The sequence below is a fragment of the Bipolaris zeicola genome (genome assembly GCF_000523435.1).
Source record: "Bipolaris zeicola 26-R-13 unplaced genomic scaffold scaffold_58, whole genome shotgun sequence".
Classification (NCBI taxonomy): domain Eukaryota; kingdom Fungi; phylum Ascomycota; class Dothideomycetes; order Pleosporales; family Pleosporaceae; genus Bipolaris; species Bipolaris zeicola.
The window spans coordinates 1-22,046 of record NW_006912107.1 but is presented as its reverse complement, the minus strand read 5'-3'; the positions used below and the strand labels follow the sequence as shown (position 1 = coordinate 22,046).

General features: G+C 52.1%; 12 protein-coding genes across 12 annotated transcripts; 6 read left to right on the top strand and 6 right to left on the bottom strand.

Annotated features, from left to right (window-relative positions):
* Nucleotides 1-331: 331 nt before the first annotated feature.
* Nucleotides 332-1,555, top strand: COCCADRAFT_4353 (uncharacterized protein; the record flags this gene model as incomplete). Its single annotated transcript, XM_007713260.1, has 1 exon — nt 332-1,555. The coding sequence occupies one exon, from the start codon at nt 332-334 to the stop codon at nt 1,553-1,555; it is 1,224 nt and encodes a 407-aa protein (XP_007711450.1).
* Nucleotides 1,556-1,822: 267 nt separating this feature from the next.
* COCCADRAFT_94046 (uncharacterized protein) lies at nt 1,823-3,226 on the bottom strand (the record flags this gene model as incomplete). The annotated part of the gene is made up of 1 exon (XM_007713283.1): nt 1,823-3,226. One exon carries the CDS (start codon nt 3,224-3,226, stop codon nt 1,823-1,825), a length of 1,404 nt encoding a protein of 467 aa, XP_007711473.1.
* Nucleotides 3,227-3,928: 702 nt separating this feature from the next.
* Nucleotides 3,929-4,494, top strand: COCCADRAFT_36067 (uncharacterized protein; the record flags this gene model as incomplete). Its single annotated transcript, XM_007713282.1, has 2 exons — nt 3,929-4,055; nt 4,163-4,494. 2 exons carry the CDS (start codon nt 3,929-3,931, stop codon nt 4,492-4,494), a joined length of 459 nt encoding a protein of 152 aa, XP_007711472.1.
* A 101-nt stretch (nt 4,495-4,595) lies between these two features.
* On the bottom strand, nt 4,596-7,342 carry COCCADRAFT_25595 (uncharacterized protein; the record flags this gene model as incomplete). Its single annotated transcript, XM_007713272.1, has 2 exons — nt 4,596-7,042; nt 7,096-7,342. The coding sequence occupies 2 exons, from the start codon at nt 7,340-7,342 to the stop codon at nt 4,596-4,598; spliced, it is 2,694 nt and encodes an 897-aa protein (XP_007711462.1).
* Nucleotides 7,343-8,657: 1,315 nt separating this feature from the next.
* Nucleotides 8,658-9,164, top strand: COCCADRAFT_94074 (uncharacterized protein; the record flags this gene model as incomplete). The annotated part of the gene is made up of 1 exon (XM_007713281.1): nt 8,658-9,164. The coding sequence occupies one exon, from the start codon at nt 8,658-8,660 to the stop codon at nt 9,162-9,164; it is 507 nt and encodes a 168-aa protein (XP_007711471.1).
* Nucleotides 9,165-9,212: 48 nt separating this feature from the next.
* On the top strand, nt 9,213-12,599 carry COCCADRAFT_94044 (uncharacterized protein; the record flags this gene model as incomplete). The annotated part of the gene is made up of 5 exons (XM_007713280.1): nt 9,213-9,911; nt 9,996-10,550; nt 10,609-10,866; nt 10,921-11,098; nt 11,152-12,599. 5 exons carry the CDS (start codon nt 9,213-9,215, stop codon nt 12,597-12,599), a joined length of 3,138 nt encoding a protein of 1,045 aa, XP_007711470.1.
* Nucleotides 12,600-14,648: 2,049 nt separating this feature from the next.
* COCCADRAFT_36064 (uncharacterized protein) lies at nt 14,649-15,124 on the bottom strand (the record flags this gene model as incomplete). The annotated part of the gene is made up of 2 exons (XM_007713279.1): nt 14,649-14,784; nt 14,820-15,124. 2 exons carry the CDS (start codon nt 15,122-15,124, stop codon nt 14,649-14,651), a joined length of 441 nt encoding a protein of 146 aa, XP_007711469.1.
* A 78-nt stretch (nt 15,125-15,202) lies between these two features.
* COCCADRAFT_93984 (uncharacterized protein) lies at nt 15,203-15,968 on the bottom strand (the record flags this gene model as incomplete). Its single annotated transcript, XM_007713278.1, has 2 exons — nt 15,203-15,696; nt 15,944-15,968. 2 exons carry the CDS (start codon nt 15,966-15,968, stop codon nt 15,203-15,205), a joined length of 519 nt encoding a protein of 172 aa, XP_007711468.1.
* Nucleotides 15,969-17,888: 1,920 nt separating this feature from the next.
* Nucleotides 17,889-18,903, bottom strand: COCCADRAFT_25592 (uncharacterized protein; the record flags this gene model as incomplete). Its single annotated transcript, XM_007713271.1, has 4 exons — nt 17,889-18,000; nt 18,156-18,496; nt 18,533-18,634; nt 18,709-18,903. The coding sequence occupies 4 exons, from the start codon at nt 18,901-18,903 to the stop codon at nt 17,889-17,891; spliced, it is 750 nt and encodes a 249-aa protein (XP_007711461.1).
* A 607-nt stretch (nt 18,904-19,510) lies between these two features.
* COCCADRAFT_4347 (uncharacterized protein) lies at nt 19,511-20,364 on the top strand (the record flags this gene model as incomplete). The annotated part of the gene is made up of 2 exons (XM_007713259.1): nt 19,511-19,612; nt 20,152-20,364. 2 exons carry the CDS (start codon nt 19,511-19,513, stop codon nt 20,362-20,364), a joined length of 315 nt encoding a protein of 104 aa, XP_007711449.1.
* A 631-nt stretch (nt 20,365-20,995) lies between these two features.
* On the top strand, nt 20,996-21,733 carry COCCADRAFT_4346 (uncharacterized protein; the record flags this gene model as incomplete). The annotated part of the gene is made up of 1 exon (XM_007713258.1): nt 20,996-21,733. The coding sequence occupies one exon, from the start codon at nt 20,996-20,998 to the stop codon at nt 21,731-21,733; it is 738 nt and encodes a 245-aa protein (XP_007711448.1).
* Nucleotides 21,734-21,790: 57 nt separating this feature from the next.
* COCCADRAFT_93968 (uncharacterized protein) lies at nt 21,791-22,024 on the bottom strand (the record flags this gene model as incomplete). Its single annotated transcript, XM_007713277.1, has 1 exon — nt 21,791-22,024. The coding sequence occupies one exon, from the start codon at nt 22,022-22,024 to the stop codon at nt 21,791-21,793; it is 234 nt and encodes a 77-aa protein (XP_007711467.1).
* Between the last annotated feature and the right edge of the window lie 22 nt (nt 22,025-22,046).

Here is a 22,046-nt window from a genome sequence, read left to right as displayed (position 1 = left end):
GAGCCCGGTGATCCAGATCATGCACAGCCTCCTCCTACTCCTAGTGCCCGCAGCGTCACACATACTTACCCCCTCCAAACACACCTTCGTAACATGCCGAAAGGGGCGCAGCCATTTCACAGCGGCAACATTGACAAGTGAGCTGGATTCACAAAAAGGCGCGACAGCCGCTGTTTGTCTTTCAACGCCCAACCTGCTCGTCGCTAAAAGCATTCGTTTTATCATTCTACACACTCACCGCCTTGGCCAAAGAGTAACCTTGACGACGATTCTACATTATTGAATATCCCTTTTAATAAATTCCCCGGCTCACTCCATGTCGCTGCTCATCATGTCGACCGATAACCCCTCTACCTTGGACAGATTATCGCCGGCCTGGATCCGTCGCCCACTCTCGCGGCGTTCAACATCGCCACAAAAAAGCATTAGCCCGACAACAGCAAACGGTTTTCTGGCACCAGAACCAGCACGAAGTAACAGTGACGAATCTCGCTCGCCACGCTCAAGCACTTCCGGCCGCCGTGGTTCAGTACGCGAAATAGTCAGCAGATTCCGCTCCTCATCAAGCACCAGCATGGGCAGCAACAAGTCACAGGACATTGACTTTAGCGAGGTAGAAAATTGGTTTCATGGCTTCCGAAAGTATAATCAGCTCGTCTGTAACACCATTTCGCCAAACCAGGCCTACCCATCAAAAGAATTCACAAAGGCATCCAAAGCCTTGACCAAAAACTGCGGTGGCCAGTTCATTCACGGCCTGCCCGAGGCTGTATTCGACTTCTCACTGCTATGGTGCCCTGCAGGCCACTTGAATCGAAAAGATACGGACGAACCAAGCTGGAGTTGGTCTGCATTCAGCGGTCCCGTGAATTTCCCCTTTGACCCTACTACTTGTCCAGACGTCTACAAGACGCCGCGTGGCGAGGGCGAGTGGTTTCGCTCCGAAGTCTTGAACTACCACATTGGTCCCGAATCCGCGCAATATACCATACGAAGAGAAAAGGGCAGCAGTTCTCTCCGCATCAAATACCCGCCTTATTTTCACGTTCCACGGGGCTTAGATCACAAGACGGATTCCAACACTTTGCGCTTCACCGCTTCGACAATTTCCGCGGATGGCTTCAGCGCAGAGCAGCTCGACCACGAGGGCAAGCAAATTCCCTGTTCGCACCTCATCAATGAAGACGACCAGCACTGTGGTGTAATTATGGACTACGAATCTTCTATTTCCCAGCCATCATCCACAGGGCCCTACGAATTTGTCCTACTCTCACGTAATCTATGGCGCAAACCGTGTCCTGAGAACCGTAAACCTGCTGGTCTCAATACCATGCATCCGCCTGGCACGCCTATCTGGACTGGAGATCACTTTTTGTGGGACAAGGAGGTTGACGATTTTGCGGCTGAGCAGTTTGAAGCTGGGCCTTGGAAAATGCTTAACGTTATGCTGATTAAGTGGGTGGGTGAGCATGCTGAGCGGGTGGCTGTGGCGAGGATACACGAGGACGCGTGGACTCGGCGGAGCCCAGTCAAGAAGGATATTGTGCTCCGGTAGGGATTTCCTTTTCGTTTTTCTTTTCTTAGGCATGCTCTGTTTTGTAGATGGGGCCTTTTGTATTTCTCTGCTTGACTGAAACATGACGATACCCCCTCTGTAAGCTTGAAAATTAATCGTATCATTCTATTACCGGGCAATGCATAAATTAAGATGAATGAAGTGCTTCAAGAACAGAATACTTTTTACTGGATCATATCAAAGCATTAGACTGATACGCGAAGTGACCAGAAATCTAACTACTGTATCTCAGTCATTTCAGAGAAATTACACTTTCTTCTTGAACTGCCTTGCTACTGTGAGCCTTGCAAAGATGACACACAGTGCAGATATCGTCGCCGTACCGCCAGCATAGAAGATGGCTGGGCGATAAACATCAATACTCTGACCTGCAGCATTGTCCTTTCCCCCACCTGCAGCCTGTAAAAGATAGCCAGCAATGGGTGCGCCCATGAGGTAGCCACCGGTCCACCCCGTCACAGACATGCTCATGGCAACGGCCGCGCGGCCAGGACCAAAGATGCCAGCAACGACAGTGGGCTGGGTGGTAAAGTAAGCACCATTGGCGACTCCGTTTATAATGGCGAACAAGACGAGGGGACCCAAGGTACTCGAGACAGGCCAGATAGCCAGCATGCTCGCCGCATTGAGTGCCATAGTAATGACAAACATATTAAGCGGCCCCAACTTATCGCACAATGGCCCAGCAATAAAACGGCCAATAGCACTGCAAGCGTTAAAGGCAGACACCAAGCCAGCGCCCGTTGTAGGACTAAGGCCAATCGACTGCGCAAACAGCGGCAGATAATAATTCGGCACGAAGAGTGCAAAAACCCCAATAGCACTCGCAACAAACGTAGCAATAAACGTACCGCTGCGAAACATGCTCACATCCACAAACGGCACGTTCCGCAACGGTACTCGATCCTTGAGCATGGCCGCAGCCGGCAGCCCCAAAGCCAGCGTAAGCAAACCCTGGATACGAAAGGTCCACGCAATCCCCACACGTCTGTACAGCGCCTCCAACGCAAGCGCCATGACGCACCCACCTATGCCACCGCCCAGCTTGATAAGCCCATTGGCAAGCCCCAGGCGCGCGCTAAAATACTGTACAGGCAGCGTATTAGCAACGGCATACACCATGGCCATGCCCACGCCCCCAACAACCCCATACGTGCCGAACAAGCCCGCCAGATTCTTCGTGCAGAAACTCGCGCCGATGAGACTCAGCGACATGAGGCTGATGCCGAGCAAAATGGTGGTTTGACAGCCGACGTGCCGCATCAGGCGTATGGCGAGGAGGCCGTAGAGAGCGCCGCCGGCGAGACCTAGGGAGCCGACGTAGGCGAGGGTCGAGGGGGACACGGTTTGAAGAGTCGAGTTTAGGAGGGCGGCTTGCAGGACGCCCCAGCAGTTTATGATGCCGTTGTGGCAGAAGGTTGTTATGGAGCAGCCTAGCACGATGATCCAGCCGTAACCGCCGTCCGGGATGGCGGAGACGGAGTATGCTGCATTTTCGGGGGCTTCATCGGGGGTTTGAGTGAAGGATGTGACAGAGTGGAGCGAGGATTTCTTTTGAGGGATGTTGAGAGTGATTATGTTTGGCGGCCGTATCGGTGTTAATTCGATGTGGTCTTCGTAGATTGTTGTTGTGGTTGTGGTACTAGCCATTGCGTAGACAAGCTTCTTTTTTTTTGCTTCGGTTTTGCGAGGAGAGGAGCTGTATCAACTCATTTCCAGATATTATGAAGGATACCTTTTTCTTTTAAATAAACATTGTGTGGGAATCTCTTAACATTGCTTCAACGGCAAACTGCTTTTTACCATCGGAAAGCGCTAGAGCGCGCCCTTTGGCCCCTCTTTTGGGTAACCAGATGTCAATATTACCTAAATGAGTCACATTGGCCCAGTAAGCTAACAAGCCCAACAAAACAAACATTCTATCACGTGTTAGTGCTTTGCATTGTATAAGATCTCGCGTCAAAGGCGTCAAGCGGGTGATGGAGTGCGGGGAAAAGGACTGTACGCATTGCAGCTGAGTCTTGCTAGTCATTCCATATGCTGCAGGGTCCAGGCCCTGAATTCCACACACGAAAATCCCCACTTTACACCTCATTGATCTTCACGCCAGCTTACAATGTTGGAAGCAACGTGAGAAAGCAGGTTTGCGCAACCAGACCCGAGTTTCAGGGTCGTTCTTGGCAATCTACATATCCCCCCTCCTCTCTTGCTTTACACACTTGAATTAATGATTACCCCCAAAACACCTCTAGTATCTGACCACCTTTCTTACCAATTCCCTCGAACAAATCAGATTGAACTGGTTCTCTTTCTCCTTGACTCCAATCAGAAAGTAACAACAGAAAAACAACAATGGCGACCGAAGACACAGTCCGCCTCTCCGAACCCCATGCCCCGCACCAAGCCTCCATCGACGCCTTCTCCTCCATCCTCGAAGACGTAAAAGCCGAACTCATAAAACTACGTCGTGACCATGATAGTAAACCCCCCCCTTCCTCTCCCTTTCCCCTTAAAATCCACTCTAAATCATCAAATTCCATCCATCCATCCAAAATAAAATCGCATAAACCAACCCAACCCAACCAGAACACGAACCCGAATACTTCACCCGCGTCCAGCACCTCTCCGACACCTCCCTAACTTCCTTCACCGCCTCGGACTTGGAACTCGTACGCGCCGCCACATCCGCGTACGGCATCCATTTATTCGGCAAAGTCAAGTTGCCAGCGCTGGAGGATGGATACGTGCACATTCGGATTTTCGGGGCTGCAAAGGAAGGCACGGATGGGAGTAGTGCGGAGGAGAGGGTGTATAGTTTGCATAGTATACATACGGAGGAGGTGGTCAAGGGGGATGGGGATAGGGTGTATCGGGCGGTGTTTGGGAGGGAGGATGGGTTGGAGTGGTTTGATACGTAAGGAGGTTACTGGACTGGATGGGGGGGAAAGAAATTATTCACGTGATAAGGTGTTCGTTTTTCATTCTACATAAACATAATAATAAAAACGCCAGAAAGTGTTTAGTATGAATCGCCGAAGAATTGGCTGGCGAGGGTGATGTCTTTGTCGCCGTTGGCAAAGTCCCAGCCTACAATGGTGGGATCTTGACTGCAGCAGATGATTCTACGTGCGTCGAATTGGAGTTTAAATACTCGTGAGTTGGTACCGTTTGTGTTGAGGGGGGCGGCTAGTGGGTGTGGAGCGTGATGATGGTGATGGTGGTGGTGGTGATGATGCGGTTGCGCATTTGCTGGACCTGGCTGTCCGACTGCTGCATGGCTAACTGGTTGGTTGGGCGCTATGACAGGCCCGGCTGTGATGTTACTCACGGCGGCGTTATTGCCAATTGGGCCATGCATAGCTTGTGAAGCTGCGTGAAGAGCATGTGCTTGTTGTGCCAGAGTCTGAGCTGCTTGGGCTTGTGCCTGAGCCTGCTGCGCCAGCGTCTGGAAATTGTTTTGTTGGGCGGCATTGAGTTGCTGATTGTTATGTTGTCCCGCAGCATTTGCGTTGGCTGCAGGTTGAACAACAGGCCTCCTAGGTCGGCCGCCCGCGGCTCGAACTGCGTCGTTTTGAAGCAATGTCTGAGACTTTTCCCAAGCTCCATCAGGTCCTCTCTTCCAAATAATCACAGTCTCGTCATAAGATCCAGATACTATGCGCGCCCATTTGCTGCCTCCGCCTCCTGGGGGTAGCTTGGCCCCATAGGCAAAGACCTTGGTTGGGTCGCGTGACCCAGCGTTGCGAGCACGTCGCTCCGCTCTGCTAAGGTTTTGTTCAGATAACATACCGCTAGCTTGCGCAGCAAAGTAGTTTCGATCCACACTACGAGCCTCAGCTTCTAGTTCTTCCTCGTTGCCAGGCAAGTCTCCGAACTGGGCTTGTACGGTGCGCACAAGATTACTGTGACCATTCAAGCAGGCGACTTCGGCACCGGTAGCACGATCAAATATACGCACACTCTCATCTGAGCTTCCACTGACGATGCGTCGTCCATCAAACTGGACGCAAGCAATTCCCTTTGTGTGGCCAGAAAAGGTTCGTGTACACGCACCGGTCCGGACATCCCAGCATTTGACGCTTCTATCGCCGGATGCAGAGACAATCTGTCCGTCGAGAATCTGGATGGCATTTACTGCTGCACCGTGACCTTCTAAAGTCATAATGAGGCTGTAAGGGGCAAGCGGCTTAAGGTGCAAATGCTGCTGAGCGACGTAGTCCTGCATATTAATTATATATGATGGAAATTTGGCGGCTGATTTCATAGTTGACGAGGGATAGGTATCATCGGTGGGCATCATTTCCTTGCGATTCCAGACTTTGATGGTCTTGTCTTTTGAGCAAGTCACCAAGTAGCGGTCATCGAACCTGAGATTCAGGACTGACTCTGAGTGAGCCTTTTCAATTTCCTTAATGATGCGTCCAGTTGAAAACCGCCACAAGATGACTCTGCAATCACTCCCACCAGACACTATAATGTCCTGGTCGGGCCGCTCATCAAACTGTAAACAGAGAACTGAAGCCGAATGGCCAATGAGCGGTGGGTGCACTAGGCGCAGAGTATCCAGATTCCAGACTCTGATAGTCTTGTCTCGACTTCCACTGACGAGATACTTGCCCGAATACTGAATGGTATACACGCATTCAGTATGGGCTTCTTCTGGGTGGTTAGGGTGTGGAAGTTGAAAGTTTGTAAATCGGCCAGCGCTCCAGTTGTCTTCTAAACGCCTCTTTTGCTTGTATAGAAATTGCCAATTAATCTTAGCTTCCGGGCCAGGAAGAAGAAGCGACGGATGTATTGGGGGGCTATTGGAGACTGCTGAAGTTGTCGAGGATGTAGTGTCTTCGGATGGTAGACCTTGGCGTCTTTCCCGGCGTAGTGCATTGGTAGGCGAGGCGAGAGGCGAGGTGCCGTGGAACGACAGGCCTTCCATCTTGTCCTCTGATTTGACAGGACTGTCGTCGGCCTCGACTGCACCATGCTGCTCACCCCATGCGTTTCCGGTAGGGCGGCTAGCAGGGGAATCGAGTGCATTTTGCGCTCCGTTGTCTGGCAGAGTGCCGTCGCCGAAAAGTTGTTGATTCCGCACGCGCTTCTTATGGGACGGCTTTCCGTAATCGGTATCTTCGGCTGCTCTATGTCGCGTCTTGCGCTCCTTTTCCTTGAAATCTGCGCGCTTCTGCCTTTGCGACTCTTCGAATGCACGCACTTGGGAGAAGTTTGAGTTCCAGCCCTCGAGCCTGAAGAGTAGTTTCCAGAGAGGACTGTCAAGCACGCGTTCCCTCCATGCGCGTGACAATGTGGATGCGCGCAGCAGTGTTTCTGGGCTGAGGTAGGAGAGGATCTGGAAGGTGATTTCGGGGGGTAGGTGTATGACGGGATCGAGATGGAGCAGGGGGTTCAGCTTCTCGACGATGCCGGCTATGGACGAGGTGCGCAGCGAGCGCAAGATGGCGTAGGCGAATTCTAGAATGGCATGTTAGGATTGATTTGGGTCAGCTGGGTACTGGCAGACGTACCACTACGCTCATTTTCGCTCAGAGCCAGAACCCAGTCGGGCAGGCTGAAGGGCAGATCGGGATTGCGATGGGAGTCACCGAGCCTCAGGTCGGTCTGCATAACCATGTCGCCCTCATTCTGGCTCCTGGTATCTTCCGAGTAGCCCTCGTCGAAACGGTTGGCGCTCATGGAGGAGGCGGGACGGAAAGGATGCATGTAGGGTGGGCCGGAAAATTGGACGTTGGCGTTGGCCAAAGGGCCTGCCATTGTGGTGCGCGCGCGAGCGGCGGGTGACGTGTGGGTTGGGCGAGTGGAGACGGGTACGGGCTGGAGCTAGCGGGCGGGTGATGGTATGGTCGATGGGCAAGAGGCTATGCACGAATATGTATGTGGATATGGATGGATGTATAGGGAGGGCAGGCAGATGAGGTCCTGGTCAGGCATGCGGGTTGAGGGGGCTGCAGGTGGTGAGGTGCAGTGTTGCCTGGCGGGCTTTGTGATGGCAGCGAGATGGGGCGGGTGGCGAGATGACTAAAGTGAAGAAGCGAGGGTGAATGGCAGCAAGGCTACATGTCACGGATGGCAGATGGATGGCGGAAGCAGAGTTGAGCGTCGCGTTGAAGCGTCAACGGTTGCTCAGCCGCGCCTCGACAGGCACATGTCGTTTGTTGCGGCAACCATCACGGCGGCCGTGCGCAGAACCGCATTCACTCTTGATCTGCGGCTAGCCTTGGGCCTAGGCGCACGCGGCATCCGGATGGTGCGGCGACATGGCTCGGCTGTGAGACATCAGATGCATGTCCACGCTAGAATCAGGCCCATGGAGCAGCACTAGAAGCTTGCGGCCAGCCTTATCAGCGCCTGGCGGCCGCGGTGGGAGAGGGGGAGTGCGAGTGGGAGCGTGGGGCATTGGGGAGGTGGTTAGTGGGGGCGCGGTCGAGGGATAGGGAGAGGCATTGAGCAGTCTGACGCCGGGACAAGCACGGCAGAAGGATAAGAGAATGTCTTAGTAATGGGTTAATAGTATGTGTCAGAGGAAATGGAAGAAGAAGAGGAGAAGGAGGAAGAGAGAAGAAGAGCATGCAATGTCATTCGGAGGAATATGCCGGTGCCGCAATGGATTGTAAGGTGCTGTTGGCGGGTGATGGTGAGGAAGAAGAAAGGGGTGTAAGTGCTATCTATGTAAGTGCTAGTGCTGTATGTAGTTTAAGTAAGTAGGTAGAGTCGGCTATGTAACGCGGTGCGCTATGCACAGACGAGACGACGGACGGCGAGGGAGGGAGGGAGGGCATCGTCATCGTCATCGTCATCGTGGTCAGGGAGAGCGGCAGAGTGCATATAGATTAGTACACAGTATAGTGGTATGAGGAGAAGGAGGAGGAGGAGGAGTAAATGCTAGTATGTAATGTAATAAGGCGGTGGATGGCGGCCCAAGGCATCCCCTTCTGCCGGCAGAACAGGCCTGTCGTCGCAAGGGAAGGGCGGCGCCTCGTCGATCCACTCATTTCCACGGCACACATGGTGATGAAGCAGCCTCTGCCACGCCCGCCCGCCTGACTCACGGCGCGTCGCCCTGTGGGCAATGGGTGGGCAATGCCCAACCGACGACTCCTGTCATACCCATCCGCCTGCTTACACTGCGGGTTCTGTAGGTGTGCCATGTACGAGACGCACTCATCACACACATACACGACCACCCACGACATGGCAGACACAGACGCACTGTATCGCCATGCACGTCACGTGTCGTTCTGCCGGCCCGGGTGAAACAGCCAACGCGCCCCCTTTGAGGGCGGCGGGCGGGCATGCCACACAGGCGGCATCCTCGACGGCCTCTCCCAGACACAGACACACACACACGCCTTCTCCCCTTCTTCTTCTTCTCCTCCTCCTCTTCTCCTCATCTCTGCATCATTCGCACGCGCTCGTACATCCACTCCCACCCCCCCATCGCCGGCAGACTCCCGCAAAAGCCGGAGCTGCAGCCCTGTGCCCAAGAGCCGCCATTTTGCATGCTGGCCGTCGGCCGCACGACCCCCCCCCCAGCCCTTGGCCGCCCCGTGTGAGGTTTAGCTGGCAGCGACCCTGACCGCCTAGGGAGCCTAGCGCCTGGTGCAAGGAGATCCATGAAAGCAGTATGGAGGGCGGACTATCGTTTCACTCGGGTCTGGTGAGAGCCCATACCACCTATACCGTCTCCCATCCTCCACCACCACCGTCGCCGTCGCCAACCACGCAGACAGCACACGCCCGGATGACCTCGACCGGGCCGCCTGCCCTCATGTCGCACCAGAGCTTCCAGAGCACCTACTCGACCTACTCGCACAGCAGTGCGCGCGACACCCAGAGCACCCAGGCCACCTCCACCTCGACCCTCTTTGGGCCCCCCTCGACCTTCCCCCCCTCGACCTCGTCGACGCCCGTCAACGGCGGTCCCGTCGAAGCCTCGGAAAACGTTCTCAACAAGCGCGCCGACAAGGACACTTCGCTGTTCCAACGATGCCTGACGCTGCAGATGCGCCTGCGCGGCATCCCCGGCTTCGACCGCTGGATGGCCGAGGAGAAGGACAAGGCCGACGACGATGCTGATCCCGTCACCCTGCTCTGGAGGACCTTTCGCCGTGGTTACCCCCTCATGGAGCTCTACAACGCCCTCGAGCCCCGCACCCTGCTCACCATCCCAAACTCCAAGCAGGATGAAAAGAGCCTCAAGAAGAACGAGAAAGTGGCCTGCTACAAGTTTATCCAGAGCTGCGTCGCCGATCTTCGAATTCCCCAGGAGAGCTGCTTCATTCTTGGCGACCTCTACGGTGACGACACAACTGGTTTTGTCAAGGTAAGCACATCTGTCTACACCCGCATCTACACCCCCCCATTTCCCCCACCGCTAACCCGTATTTTTTTTCCTCCTCCTCTACAGGTCACCAACGTAGTCAACCGAGTCTTGGACGAACTCGTAGCCAAAGGCAAGATTTCTGGCGTTACTGCCGAATCCGGCGAGGATGCAGATGGCGTCGTCACCAAGCGCACCCAACGCGAGCACATCATCGACGAGCTGGTCAAGACAGAACGCACCTATGTGCAGCATCTGGAACTGCTGCAAGAGTTCAAGAAGCTTGTGGAAGAAAAGGGTGTCATTAACGGAGATTTGGTCCACGACATTTTCCTCAACCTAAACGCCCTCCTTGATTTCCAGCGCCGTTTCCTCATCCGTGTCGAGCAGACAAACGCACAGCCCGCCGAGGAGCAAAACTGGGGAAACCTCTTCGTTTTGTACAAGGACGCATTCAAAGTCTACGAGCCGTATATTGCAAACCAAAGAAAATGCGAGGCAACGGCTATGCGCGAGTTCGACAAGCTCAAGGAGACTGGAGGACCACCAGAGATGCGACAAATGGTTGAATCGCCCACTCTGCTCGCATCCTTCTTGCTCAAACCGTTCCAGCGACTTACCAAGTACCCACTTCTTCTCCAGGTATGATCTCAGGCGGCCTTGTCTACTCAAATTATTTCTTACTAACGCAACGGTGCAGCAACTTCGAGACAAAGGCGATCTGGACGAAGGTCGGCGAGAAGACATATCAAAAGGTATCGAGGCTGCTTCTTCCGTACTTGCAGGTACCAACGATGCAATTGCTCGCGAGGAGCGTGTCGAAGCCGTCGAGGAACTCAAGATGCTTGTGGAAGACTGGAAAGGCCATCGCATAGAAGGTTTTGGTGACCTTCTTTTGCACGGCCAGTACACAGTTTTGAAAGGAGAGAGTATGAGCTCGAAGAACGAGGAACGAGAAGTAGGTGGTTCCCTTCTGCTTCAACTCCCACAAGCAGTCAGCTAACATGCTCAGTACAAAATCTACCTCTTTGAAATGATTCTACTCTGTTGCAAAGAAATCAATGTCAACAAGCCCAAGAACAAAATGTCTACCCGATCTCTGGTCACTAAGGACGGAAAGCCAAAACTGCAGCTCAAAGGCCGCATTTTCATGCAAAACGTTACAGAAACAATATCACTCCAAAAACCAGGTAAGACTACTTCTACATTCTCATCTCACGTAAGCCCAAACTCACACTTGTAGGTTCATATACCTGTCAAATCTTCTGGAAAGGCGATCCCGGCATTGAAAATTTCATTATCAAGTTCACTTCGGAAGAGACCATGAAGAAATGGGCCATGCAAGTTGACACCCAAAGACGCATATGGAAGGACCAGGCCCGGACCAGTGCCAGTACGACACACTCTAAACCCTCAGATACCCAATTTGCGTACATGCGTGATCAAGTTCTGGAGAACCCCTACCAAGAAGACGATGACGATGAAGGCGACGATGACATTGATCCCGCGACTGGCTATCTACGCAATCCATACGGTGTAAGACAAGATTCCTCTACTCCTTCCCTACGGTCACGTTCCACAACCGGCGAAAGCGGCCCTCCAATAAATGACGGAGACTCCCGAGTACCACCTCCGCGTTTCCCTCTAGGCTACAACGGCCAACCACCACTAACACTGCGTACTCAGCAGATACAGAATGCCGCCAATCAAGAATCTTACTTTTCTCCAACAGCAGAGACACCATTGCAAACCCCAATGTCAACACACTCCAATGCACGAACCAGTCAATCATCAAATAACGGCACTTTCCCCTTTCCCCGGCAAGCAGCACCAAATGGTTACCCACACGAAGAGAATAACCGACATACTGCCCCCGCACAATCACGCCACGGATCTCGTGGTGAGAACAATGCACACCAGTCAGCCCGCGCTCAACGCCCATCACTACCCGCCAACGCCACCATTGCAGCCCAAGGACGGATGCGCGCGGCTAGTAGCCCTGATATCAACTCCCATCTCCAAGGTCAACCACGAAGAGCACCCCAGCAACCAGTACCTGAAGTACCGCCCTTCCCCACGCATTATGCTTACAACGCGGCCATTGTCAACCGCAGCGCCAGCAATTCTCCCAATCAAGCACCACCACGAGCGGCGACTCAATCACCTGCCATTCAACGTGACCGCCTCATTCAGCAACGGACAGCCTCGGAGTTGGCAAACCAGACCCCCGAGTTCCACAATGGTGTCATGCGTCATGATCCAAGCTTTACTTCTGTGAACCGTACCATGACGCCTGCATCATCTTTCGAGCGCAGCCAAGGTACCCTGACGCCAGCTTCGATGGATTCTCGAAACATGTCACCTCCACTTGGCCAGGATCCAAGCATACCAACTCAACTCAAAGTCAAAGTCCATTGTCCCTCGGCAGGCAGCTCAATGGTTCTGGTCGTCAGCACCAACATCAGCTACCAGTCGCTCAAGGATCGCATTGACGCAAAGTTGCAGAGGTCGACATCAGTGTCTCTTGGATCTGGTCAGGTCAAGCTAAAATACCTGGACAGCGACAACACCTATGTCAGCATACAATGTGACGATGACGTTCAAGAGGCATTTGAAAACTGGAAAGAACAGCAAAGTAATATCAACCCCGGTGGCGGGCTCGGTGAGATTGAACTTTTCTGTCAACGATGATGTTCCTCTTCTTCTTTCCTTTCCTCTGGTCCAACATAGAGAGAGAAAAGGCTGGGGCGGGGTCTCATCATTTGTGCTATACGTTACTGCTGCTCTTGCTTGCATTTGGGAGTTTTTTTATACAATGGGGGGTCGGGGGTTCCAAATCACCTTTTTCGTTTTCCAGACGGGGGGGCATGGGTTGGGAGTTTTTTGTCAAGGGTGATTTTGATACACACACTCACACACACACAACTGGGGCCCTTTTATCGTCCGATTCAGGAACAACACACGGGCTTGTTGTCTTCTTTTATTTTTCTTCTCATGCCTTTTTCAAGAATTATTCTACAATCGGGCGAAGAAAGAGGGAGTGGCATGGTATGGAGGAGAGAGAGATGCAGGAAAGGTAATCTCTTTGTTTGTTCTGTTTTGTTTTTGTGTGTGTGTCTGTCTTTTTTCTTTTACGGGAACAATTTTATGAGCATGTTATTGAGAGAGTGTAGGAAGAAGGGTGTAGTAGGAGGAGAAGGGGAGGGGGGGGATGGAAGAAGAGAAGAAGGGCAGTTGGGAAGAATGAGGTTTCCCGATGTGTTTGCGGGCTTTGATATATGATACACCAACTTTTTTTTTCCTTTTTTATTTTATTTTCCGGGCCTGGCAGAGAGAGTGAGGGGAAGGATGGAGGGGAGATTTTTTCTCTTTCGTTTTCAGAGGCACACACACTTTATATACCACGTCTTTTGTTGTGTCAGTAGGAAGAAGAGAGACAGAGTACGAGAGAGAGAGAGAAAGGGAGAAAAAAAGATTCCATCACTTGTTTTATTATATCCATGTTCCCTCCCCCTCTTGTTTTTGTCTTCTCGTTTTCTTCTCTTTCTATTCTTTACTAACCTCTTTTTTAGTGGGGGTTCTTTCTTCCTGTATCTTCTTCTTCTTATTTTCTTCCCCCTTCCCCATCTTCTTTCCTTGTCTTGTCTTTTTTTTTGGGGGGGGGGGGGGTTGGATGGTTGATAGAAAGAGAGTTGGTATATTGTGTTTGTTGTATGTGTGCGGTGTGGGAATAAGACTTTTTTTTTATATATACTCTTTATATGAATGAATGACTGAATGAAAGAATGAAAAATTACACTTATCTTTTCTTAGACTTGTTTCTCTTTTAGCTTACATGTATTGGGTTTCTGGGCTGTTCCTTTTAGTACGGTGTAAGTGAGTGTGGAGAGTTTGCGAAGAGAGAGAGAGAGGGGGGGGAGGGAGGGTGGTGGATGTGGAATAGATGTTGTGAAAAAGTGTTATGTTGGGCTGTTTTTTTTTCTTGTTTTGGAGATGGATGGAAGTGGTTGGGTGAGTTGGGTGAGTTTAGGTGCGGGATTGGAAGAGAAGGGTGAGTTGAAAACAGGGTGAAAGGAGAGTAAAGAGTATTTGCTTGTCTAATCTATTGATTGTCACTCTGTGGTTCTTCTTTGTGCTGGATTATAGTCTACATGTGGATCAACTCTTTTGGAGCGTGTCATGTGTAGATGTAGTGAAGTATCTCTTGTATCGGCAGTAGAAGCACTAGAAGCCTATGGGCACAAGGATATAAATGGTTCATCTGGCTCATGCGCAGCAGTCTTGTTTTTGTATTGCTACTTTTATCTCTCTCACCGCATACACATCTGGGGTTATTCCAGAAGCTGAGAGTGAGAAAAGAAAACGATGGACAGTAGAGCTAGCATCCAGTTGGGCAATAAACTAGGGATATTATTTCTAGCTAACTTGCACAAAAAAGTCCAAGTCACGTCTGGAGGCGACGGATAAGAAAAGAAAAAGGTATAAGAAAACTCGTTACATTCGTTGCACTTTGATCTCATGATCCAATTTTGAAAGATAGAAAAAAAGGAACATCCAGTCCTAAGAAAAACACAACAGGGGAGATACAGAATAACCGTTTAGTTCTTCATTTTCCGTCCTCTGTCACATCAATATCCAATTGACGTGTATACTAGTCCTCGACACCTCTCTTTCTCGTCAACAACGAGGCCCGAGAAGTGTCGGGGCAGTGGTGGCCGAAAAAAAAGAAACTTCAGTTCGCTAAAACGCTTCAATGCCATCGCTATGCAGCCATCTGGAACAGAAGGAATAGGCAATCAGGAAAAAAAAATAAACAAAAAGTGTAGAACGAGTGGAAAAGGGTTCGTGTGGTTCGTCCGGTAGAGGGGAGATCGTCCTGCGCGTTGCTAGTGCATACGCATGTATATACACCTGCACGTTGTGATCTCTGACCCAGCCAGTGGATAAGACAACATTACACTGCCCATCTCGAAATAGATCAAAGGAAAACGGGAAGCGAGGAGTGTCGTTGTTTCGAGCCGAAAAAAAACAGGGTCATCATCGCACTTGATTTCGTAAGAACAGATGTAAACAGGTTCGTAGTCATTTGGGTCGTTGGTATCGCTGAGCTTGGGCTCTTCAAGTCTTTTTGGAGTGGGAAACATCGATGCGGTTGTAGGGGGGTTTTTTCGTAAGATCTTGTGTCGTTCGTTGTTGCTAAAATATTTGATTATCATGATGGCCATGATGGTTGATGTCATGGTCCATTGGGGCGTTTTGTTTTATTTTTTCGTCTGGGTGGTATATTTCCTTCTTTAAACTCGGTAACCAGCATCCTGGAGACAGCCTGAGCAACGCTCATAGGCTCGGACGTATCCGCGTCCGCAGCAGCATGCAGATGGAGTGGATGGCGTAGCGGAAGCCTTGCTTGGTCGTCGTCCCGCTGCAGCCGCTTGTGCAGCGTCAAGGCCACAATCGGAACTCCTAGGGCTCGTACCACCACTGATGGTACTTGAGCTATCGTAGTCGTTGGATGAGGTCGTATTCCGTCGGCCCGCTCCAATTGGGGTTGGGAGGCCTTGAGCTCCCTCGCCGGGTCGCTGGCCTGGGTACATTCCATCATTTACCGAGAAATTGCGGCAAATCATGTAGGCTCGGGTAGCGGCAGCATTTTTGGCTAGCTCCTCGGATTCATACTCAACATCTGTAGAGTATTCACGGTTGTTTACTCGTACAGTTGAGCCGTAGCCGTAGCGTGTGCGGAAGGTCTGGAAGAGTGGGTCGGGCCAGTGGCGTCTTTGGCAAAGGCCTGTCGTTCAACGGTTAGTCTTTGGATCGTCGGGCACTCAAAACAAAGTACATTGTGCAGAAACCTTGATCAGAACGTATCTCTTTGAACGCCTGGTCATGTGGGTCCCTCGATACTAAGCGGTTAGGCAGGAGTACCAGCCAAATCGTCCCACGCCAATTGGTGCTTGTATGTGATTTCTCACATGGCAGCTAATACCCGAATACACGGTACACGGCCAAAAAAAGGGGCCCTGTTGGGTACTAACCTGTCAGGTACATGACGTAGAACATATTGAAAGGACGGATTTGGTGGTGGTGGTGGTGGTTGACGTGTTATGGAGCGATTGGGAAAAAAAATTGACGAATGGGTGATTCAATGGCGACTTGGCCGTCCGAAAGTAGGGCTGCGGTTGTACAGGAATTGGTGAATTGGCAGGCGTTTGTTGGCGGTGACGATAGGGCAGGGCGAAGGGGAGGTAAGTCGTGGCAGTGGTTGTACAGCAGATTGAGTTCAAGGTGTGGTTGACAGGTGCCAATAGAGAAACGACAGCTGTTCAAGGAAGAGGGAGGATGCCAATCTATGAGGGGTAAGGAAGAGGGAGCGGCTTGCAGTCAGTCGAACGGGGGTGGGGGAAGCATAAGTGCCTACTGTGGGATGGAGTAATATAATGCACCAGACCAGTGTAGCACGTACCCAAGCGCGTCTCGCCCACCAGTAGCAACCGAGAGGCAAGAGGGCTTGCGGAAATGAATAAGCTGCGGGTCCTGTTGCGGCTCTGTAAGAGAGACCCATAGTATGTGCTGGCGAGAAGGGAGCCAACGGCAGAGGTTCGAGAATTTACGGCTAGTAGAGAAGAGTCAAACCCCAAGAGGTACAGCCTCACCGGTTCACTCTTGCCACCGTGCTGCCCGCAGTAGCGCTCGAAAAAAAACGGCTGTCGATCGGAGACAGTTTCTGTAACCCGTTCGTCAAGGCTGGACATGTCTCGATCGGCGGCATGCAGGTTTAGACGCCTAACAAATATGCATAAACAACAGATTGGCAGCCATGCACCCTTTACGGGCGCTCTTTTTTTTCGCGTTTTTCGCTGCAATGGGGGGCCCACTAATGCAATATGCAACGTGAGGAGGGGAGAAGGCAAAAAAATAATACGTCAGACTCTGCAACCTTTTGACAAGTGTACCGAAACCAGGGAACCTTGGCGACAGACTGCGTGGAGTTTCCATGTAGGGTTTCTGGATGGGCAGGGTCTAGAGGGGTTCAGCACGACTAGACCAAACATGCATGGCAGAGCAAAATAAAAATGGGTCGGCTAGTCGGCTAGGGGGCCCTTTTGGAAGCGCTTGAGGTTGGCAGCGGAGGGAGGGCGTGTACACAGGATTCCGTGAGGGAGCGAGGGATGCAAAGCATAGTGGCTCGAAGCGAGAATGCATCGCATCCGGCATAGCATGGGGCCATCAGGGGTGGGCGTGGCCAAGCGGTCAAATGAGGGGAGCTGATTGATGCGTTCGAGGGATGTCGAGATACCTGGGGTTGGTGCTACCAGAAAGCATCAAGCGTCACTGCCAACGCATACATGCAGCGAGCACGGCCCCCAGATCATGGCTGCTTTGCAATGCGCCTGCATCTCAATGAGGCAAAGGGTCAACGGTTGTTAACTGTGAACCGTGTCCATGCAGGCATAAATTGGCAGCTGTGGAGATTGTGTGCCGGGGTGGGTTGCTCGGGGCTGGAGCAAGAGCTGAAGCTGGAGCAGCATGGCAAGATGTGGTGGAGTAGATTTGGGACAGGCCATGATTGACGAGAAGGGGAGCAGCCAGTAGGGGCCATGCGTTCCTGCGCAGGCCTGCCGGGCCATTGCGAGAGATTTCACAATGCAACTTGTTGACAGACCCTGGAGGCGTTGACCAAAGGCAGCGGTCCAGTGTCATGACTGGGTCCACACTGCCATGGTTGAGCGAGGCAGGCAGACAGAGATGGAGAGCATGTTGCCGAGGACGAGATGAAGATTTTTTCCTTCTCTCCTCTGAATTGGACACAAAGGGATCGTGCGTCGGGCGGCTGCAGCGTGTACTCGATGTCTGGCCTGCCGCGTAGTGGGTTCTCGAGCAGCAGCAGCAGCAGCAGTACTTACAAAAGGCTGGGTGAGCACAGAGCAGGTCGTCGTGGAGCGGACGCATAATCTCGGTGAATCCATAGGTCGAGGCGGTTCACGACAGGCAGCGGTGCATGCTAGGTCCCAGGGCCAGCAACGGCCGCTTTTTGCCTGGCGCCGATCCAACGCGGTGGTCGATACATGGCCTCTCTCTGCCTCCATGTGTACTGCAACATATGTACATATCCAAGTACGTACATGAAGCGGGGCCAGGGCGCTTGTTCACGGCGGCAACGAAGCGCGAGCAACGATGACCGTGGGCGACCAGACAAAGAATGATAGCCGTCGTCGTCGTCGTGTGGTGGCGTAGCGGGCGCCTTACTCCAGCGCCAGCCCATTATCTCTCCCCCATGTGGAGAAGGCAAAAAAGCCTTCAGCAGCCTGTTTCGCGCGCGGGAGATCTGTGGATGACGCGAGCGTACACCCGCAAGCACGGCCACCCGCACACCCCCAAGCTGCAAAATAGGCGGTGAAGAAGGCGTCGTTGTCCGGCAAAGCCATGCGCCCCTCTCTGTGCGCACTGATGTCTCTCCATCGAGGATGCGTTAGCAGACGAGACAATACAGACCAAAGTCCGGAACAAGCAGCGGGCGGTTCAATGGCGGCCATGGACGAGGCGTCGTCGTCCTGTTTCGACCATGTCCATGTCGTCTTCAAATCGGCCTTGTTCCATTCATACTAGGCGGTACTAAGACCCACATGTTCTCGCACCACTCCAACCAGCCACGGCCTCGCCCTCCTCTTCAGCCTCGTCGCCGCGCTGCCTGACCGTGACAGCGATACTTCCAATGGACGAGGGGCCTGCAGGGCAACAGGCTAACTAGCTGGATGTACATGTGTATGTACATACGTACGTATCCGTGTGTACTACTTACTTGGAGGGGAGGGGGGCCGGCCTGTGGCCATGTCCCACTACCGATGCCTGCGACTAGGTGGGGGGCCATCCCGACACGCTCCAATCCCGTGACTTTGCCTTCACGCTTCTTTCCGTCCATACATGCACAATACGAGGCCGACGCAACAAGAGGCCCGGTCCACTCCCCTCCGTGCTTGACGGGCAACAATTCCATAACGGCCAAAATCCCCCCGTATTGCCTACTGGCTCACCGTGTCTGCCGTCTGTCTTGCCCAGCCCAGACGGCCGGCAGCAATGAACCCCGCAGCCCAACCCCGCTGTCAGCCAGGATTCCCTCTTTCATAACTCATCTACTAGCTCTGATCGCTCTCCAATGTCCGACGGGCAGCAATCAGCCTAGTCTGCAATCTATGTACACATGTACATATGTACACATATGCCCATGTCCCATGTCGCCATGTCCACTGTCCACATACGTATCTACATGATGCCCGTGGTCCTGGGCGGGGCCAGCATGTGCGGATAGCCCTTCTGTGACTGCGGTATCCTGAGCAAAAAAGCATCCATACCACAAGTACGGAGCTGGTCTCAACCTTTTTCCTATGCAAACCATAGGGGAACCGAAATGGCCGCTGGATTTCACATGGCTCTCCACCTATGCCGAAGCTTGAAGCTCCGACACCCACAACCTATACATATACCCTGTGGACTGAATGTTTCAACATTGTCCACACGTCAATCAACGTATTACACCAGGCCTAGACTCAAGTCACCCACCGAATTTACTTTGTACCCGCCCAATAATTTAGCGAGCCGCCATCATGCCCAAGATTGTCCGCCTCACGTTCTTCAAGATCGGCGACAAAGACACCATCCAGGAAGTAATCGGCCTGTACAGCACTCTGGCCCAAGACGCAACAAAGGTATGTTAAACAAGTCCGCTTCTTGACTCGTACACCCTACGTCCGACCGTCGTCTATGCCGCACCTTTCCCTGTGAGGAAGGCACTCATACTGCGTCCGTTCTTTCACAGTGCCCCAAAGCGCATTACATAATCGGACCGTGCATGCACGTCAGGCCCATTTCGTCATGCCCGACACGCCCAGAATCTTATCGCCCTCGGGGCATTTGTTGCGCCTTTTTTAATTCCTCACCGCGGACGAATCGTACCATGGCTACATGTTTTCCCTAGTCGCTTGCCCGTGTTTCAAGCGGCTACGGTACGTGGCGGGTGCAGAGTACTGCCGCGACTAGGAAAAATGGGGTGGAGTGACCGTCGTGGGTGTCTGCATATCGCGGAAACTTCCTTGTGATCGCGATGCATGTGGGCGGCTCAGGCTCCTCCTTCCTAACCGACATGGTGCTAAATATACCCTACCCGCCAATCTTGTGCTCTCGTGATTGCCGAGGTGCTTTGTCTTTTTTGTACCCTAGTATACAAGCTAACGTCATATCTCTCTAGGACGGAAAGCAGTACATCCAGCTTTCCCAGGCCAGTGCTCCCTACGAAGACCACCGCAACCAAGGCTACAACCTCATGGCTCGCTGTGTCTTTGATTCCTTGACCGACATGGAATACTTTGACCAAGCTGACGAGGTTCATGCGGGAATCAAGAAGCAATTGATGCCCAAGTTTGAGGCAAGGCCATTGATCATCTACTCGGATATGCAGTAGAGAGTATCTGAAGTTACAAGTTGTTTGGAAGTTGGCATGCTTGCAGAACAAACATGCATAGCATTCTCTTCACTCTGCTTCCATCCTTGCCCATCCTTCCAGCTCACAAGTACTATTGTACGACGATGCTCTGTGCTTGCAATTTAGGAAATGGAAGTATAACGAACATTACGAATCAAAATGATTTCTATACACAAACCCTGCTTTGGTGAATGTATTGTTTGTGAATGAAGTAGCAATTGCTTGGCCAAACACCACACATTTCACCCATACTCAAGGTTTATTGTACACCTCACTTCCATTTGAAGTCACCACGGAAATACCAGATGTGATTTCATATTATATACAATGAGCTTCAAAATACTACAATAACGTAATAATAGAGAATACAAAAAGCCACTGAGGCGGATCCACCGCAACATCCCAAAAGCTCTTACTATTATACACAATGGCGATTGTCTCAAGGCACCAAGTCCATTGTCTCAAATTTCTTCTTTGTTCACCTCTTGTCAGTCCACTACAAAAAAACCAATCCCCATTCCTCCCTTCTCCCACAAAAGTCCACTCCAATCTTTCTTCTCCATCACACAAGAAAGCAAATCTTGAGAATTATCAAAAACACACTTTGATCATGTCCTCTCCACACACCATCCAATCACCGACAACCCAGGAGATTGAAACCTCCTTCATCCAAGTCCTCAGCAACGGCCCGCTGAGTCTCGAAGCCATCACAGACCACATGACCGAATTGGTTCCAGGCCACGAAGACGCCGTCGTAGCAGTCTTCGAATACATGGTCGAAGCCATTGAAGGAGAAGGGGAATCCACATATCAACTCCGCCCAGAATATCTTCCAACCAGCAGCAGCAGCAAGCAAGCGACTCCAACCCGCAAAACACCGCCAGCACCCCTTTCCTTCGCCCGCTCACCAGCCCGCTCCCCCCAACCTTCCTCCTCCCCTCTTTCCTCTCCACCAACCCATCTCAGTTCGCCAGCATCGTCCCTCCCACCCCGACCACGCCCGCGCTACACTTCCTCCTCCCCGCTCTCCAGTCCACCACCGACTTGTGAACTGCGCTCGCCGACACCACCACCACCACCACCATCGCCGGCGGCAAGACCGGTCAGACGTACGCAGCGTGCGGGGCAAAAGGGCAAGGGCAAAGCCAAGACCACTACTACGACTTCGTCTCGCGTGACCAAGAAGAAGACTGGAAAAGGCAAAGGAAAGAAAGGAGGCATGGAGAAGGTGCAGTGTAGTGGTGTTACAAAGAAGAAGAAGAAGAAGAAGAAGAAGAAGAAGACGAGGTGTGGGCTTAGGAAGATGTGTGAGGTTGGGCAGGTGTGGGATTGTGGGAGGCATGGGTGAGGAGATGGATGGAGGCAGGGAGGACAAGTGATTAGGATGTAGACATATGTATGAGCCTTAACTCTTTTTTTTTGTAGTCGGTATGAGGAGAGTGGGAGCATAGGAGATATGGAAGGAAGGGATTGATGAGTGTGTTTGTGGAACGAGGATGGAAGAGACCAATAGGGGGATTGGTACATATGTCCAGAGAGAGAGACTACTACATCTAACGTGGTTCACAAGCGAATGGCTCACCCAAGCGAATGGCTCACGCCCCACCAGCGCGTCGACGTCAACACTATAACGCGTCATGTCTCAACAACGTAATTATCTA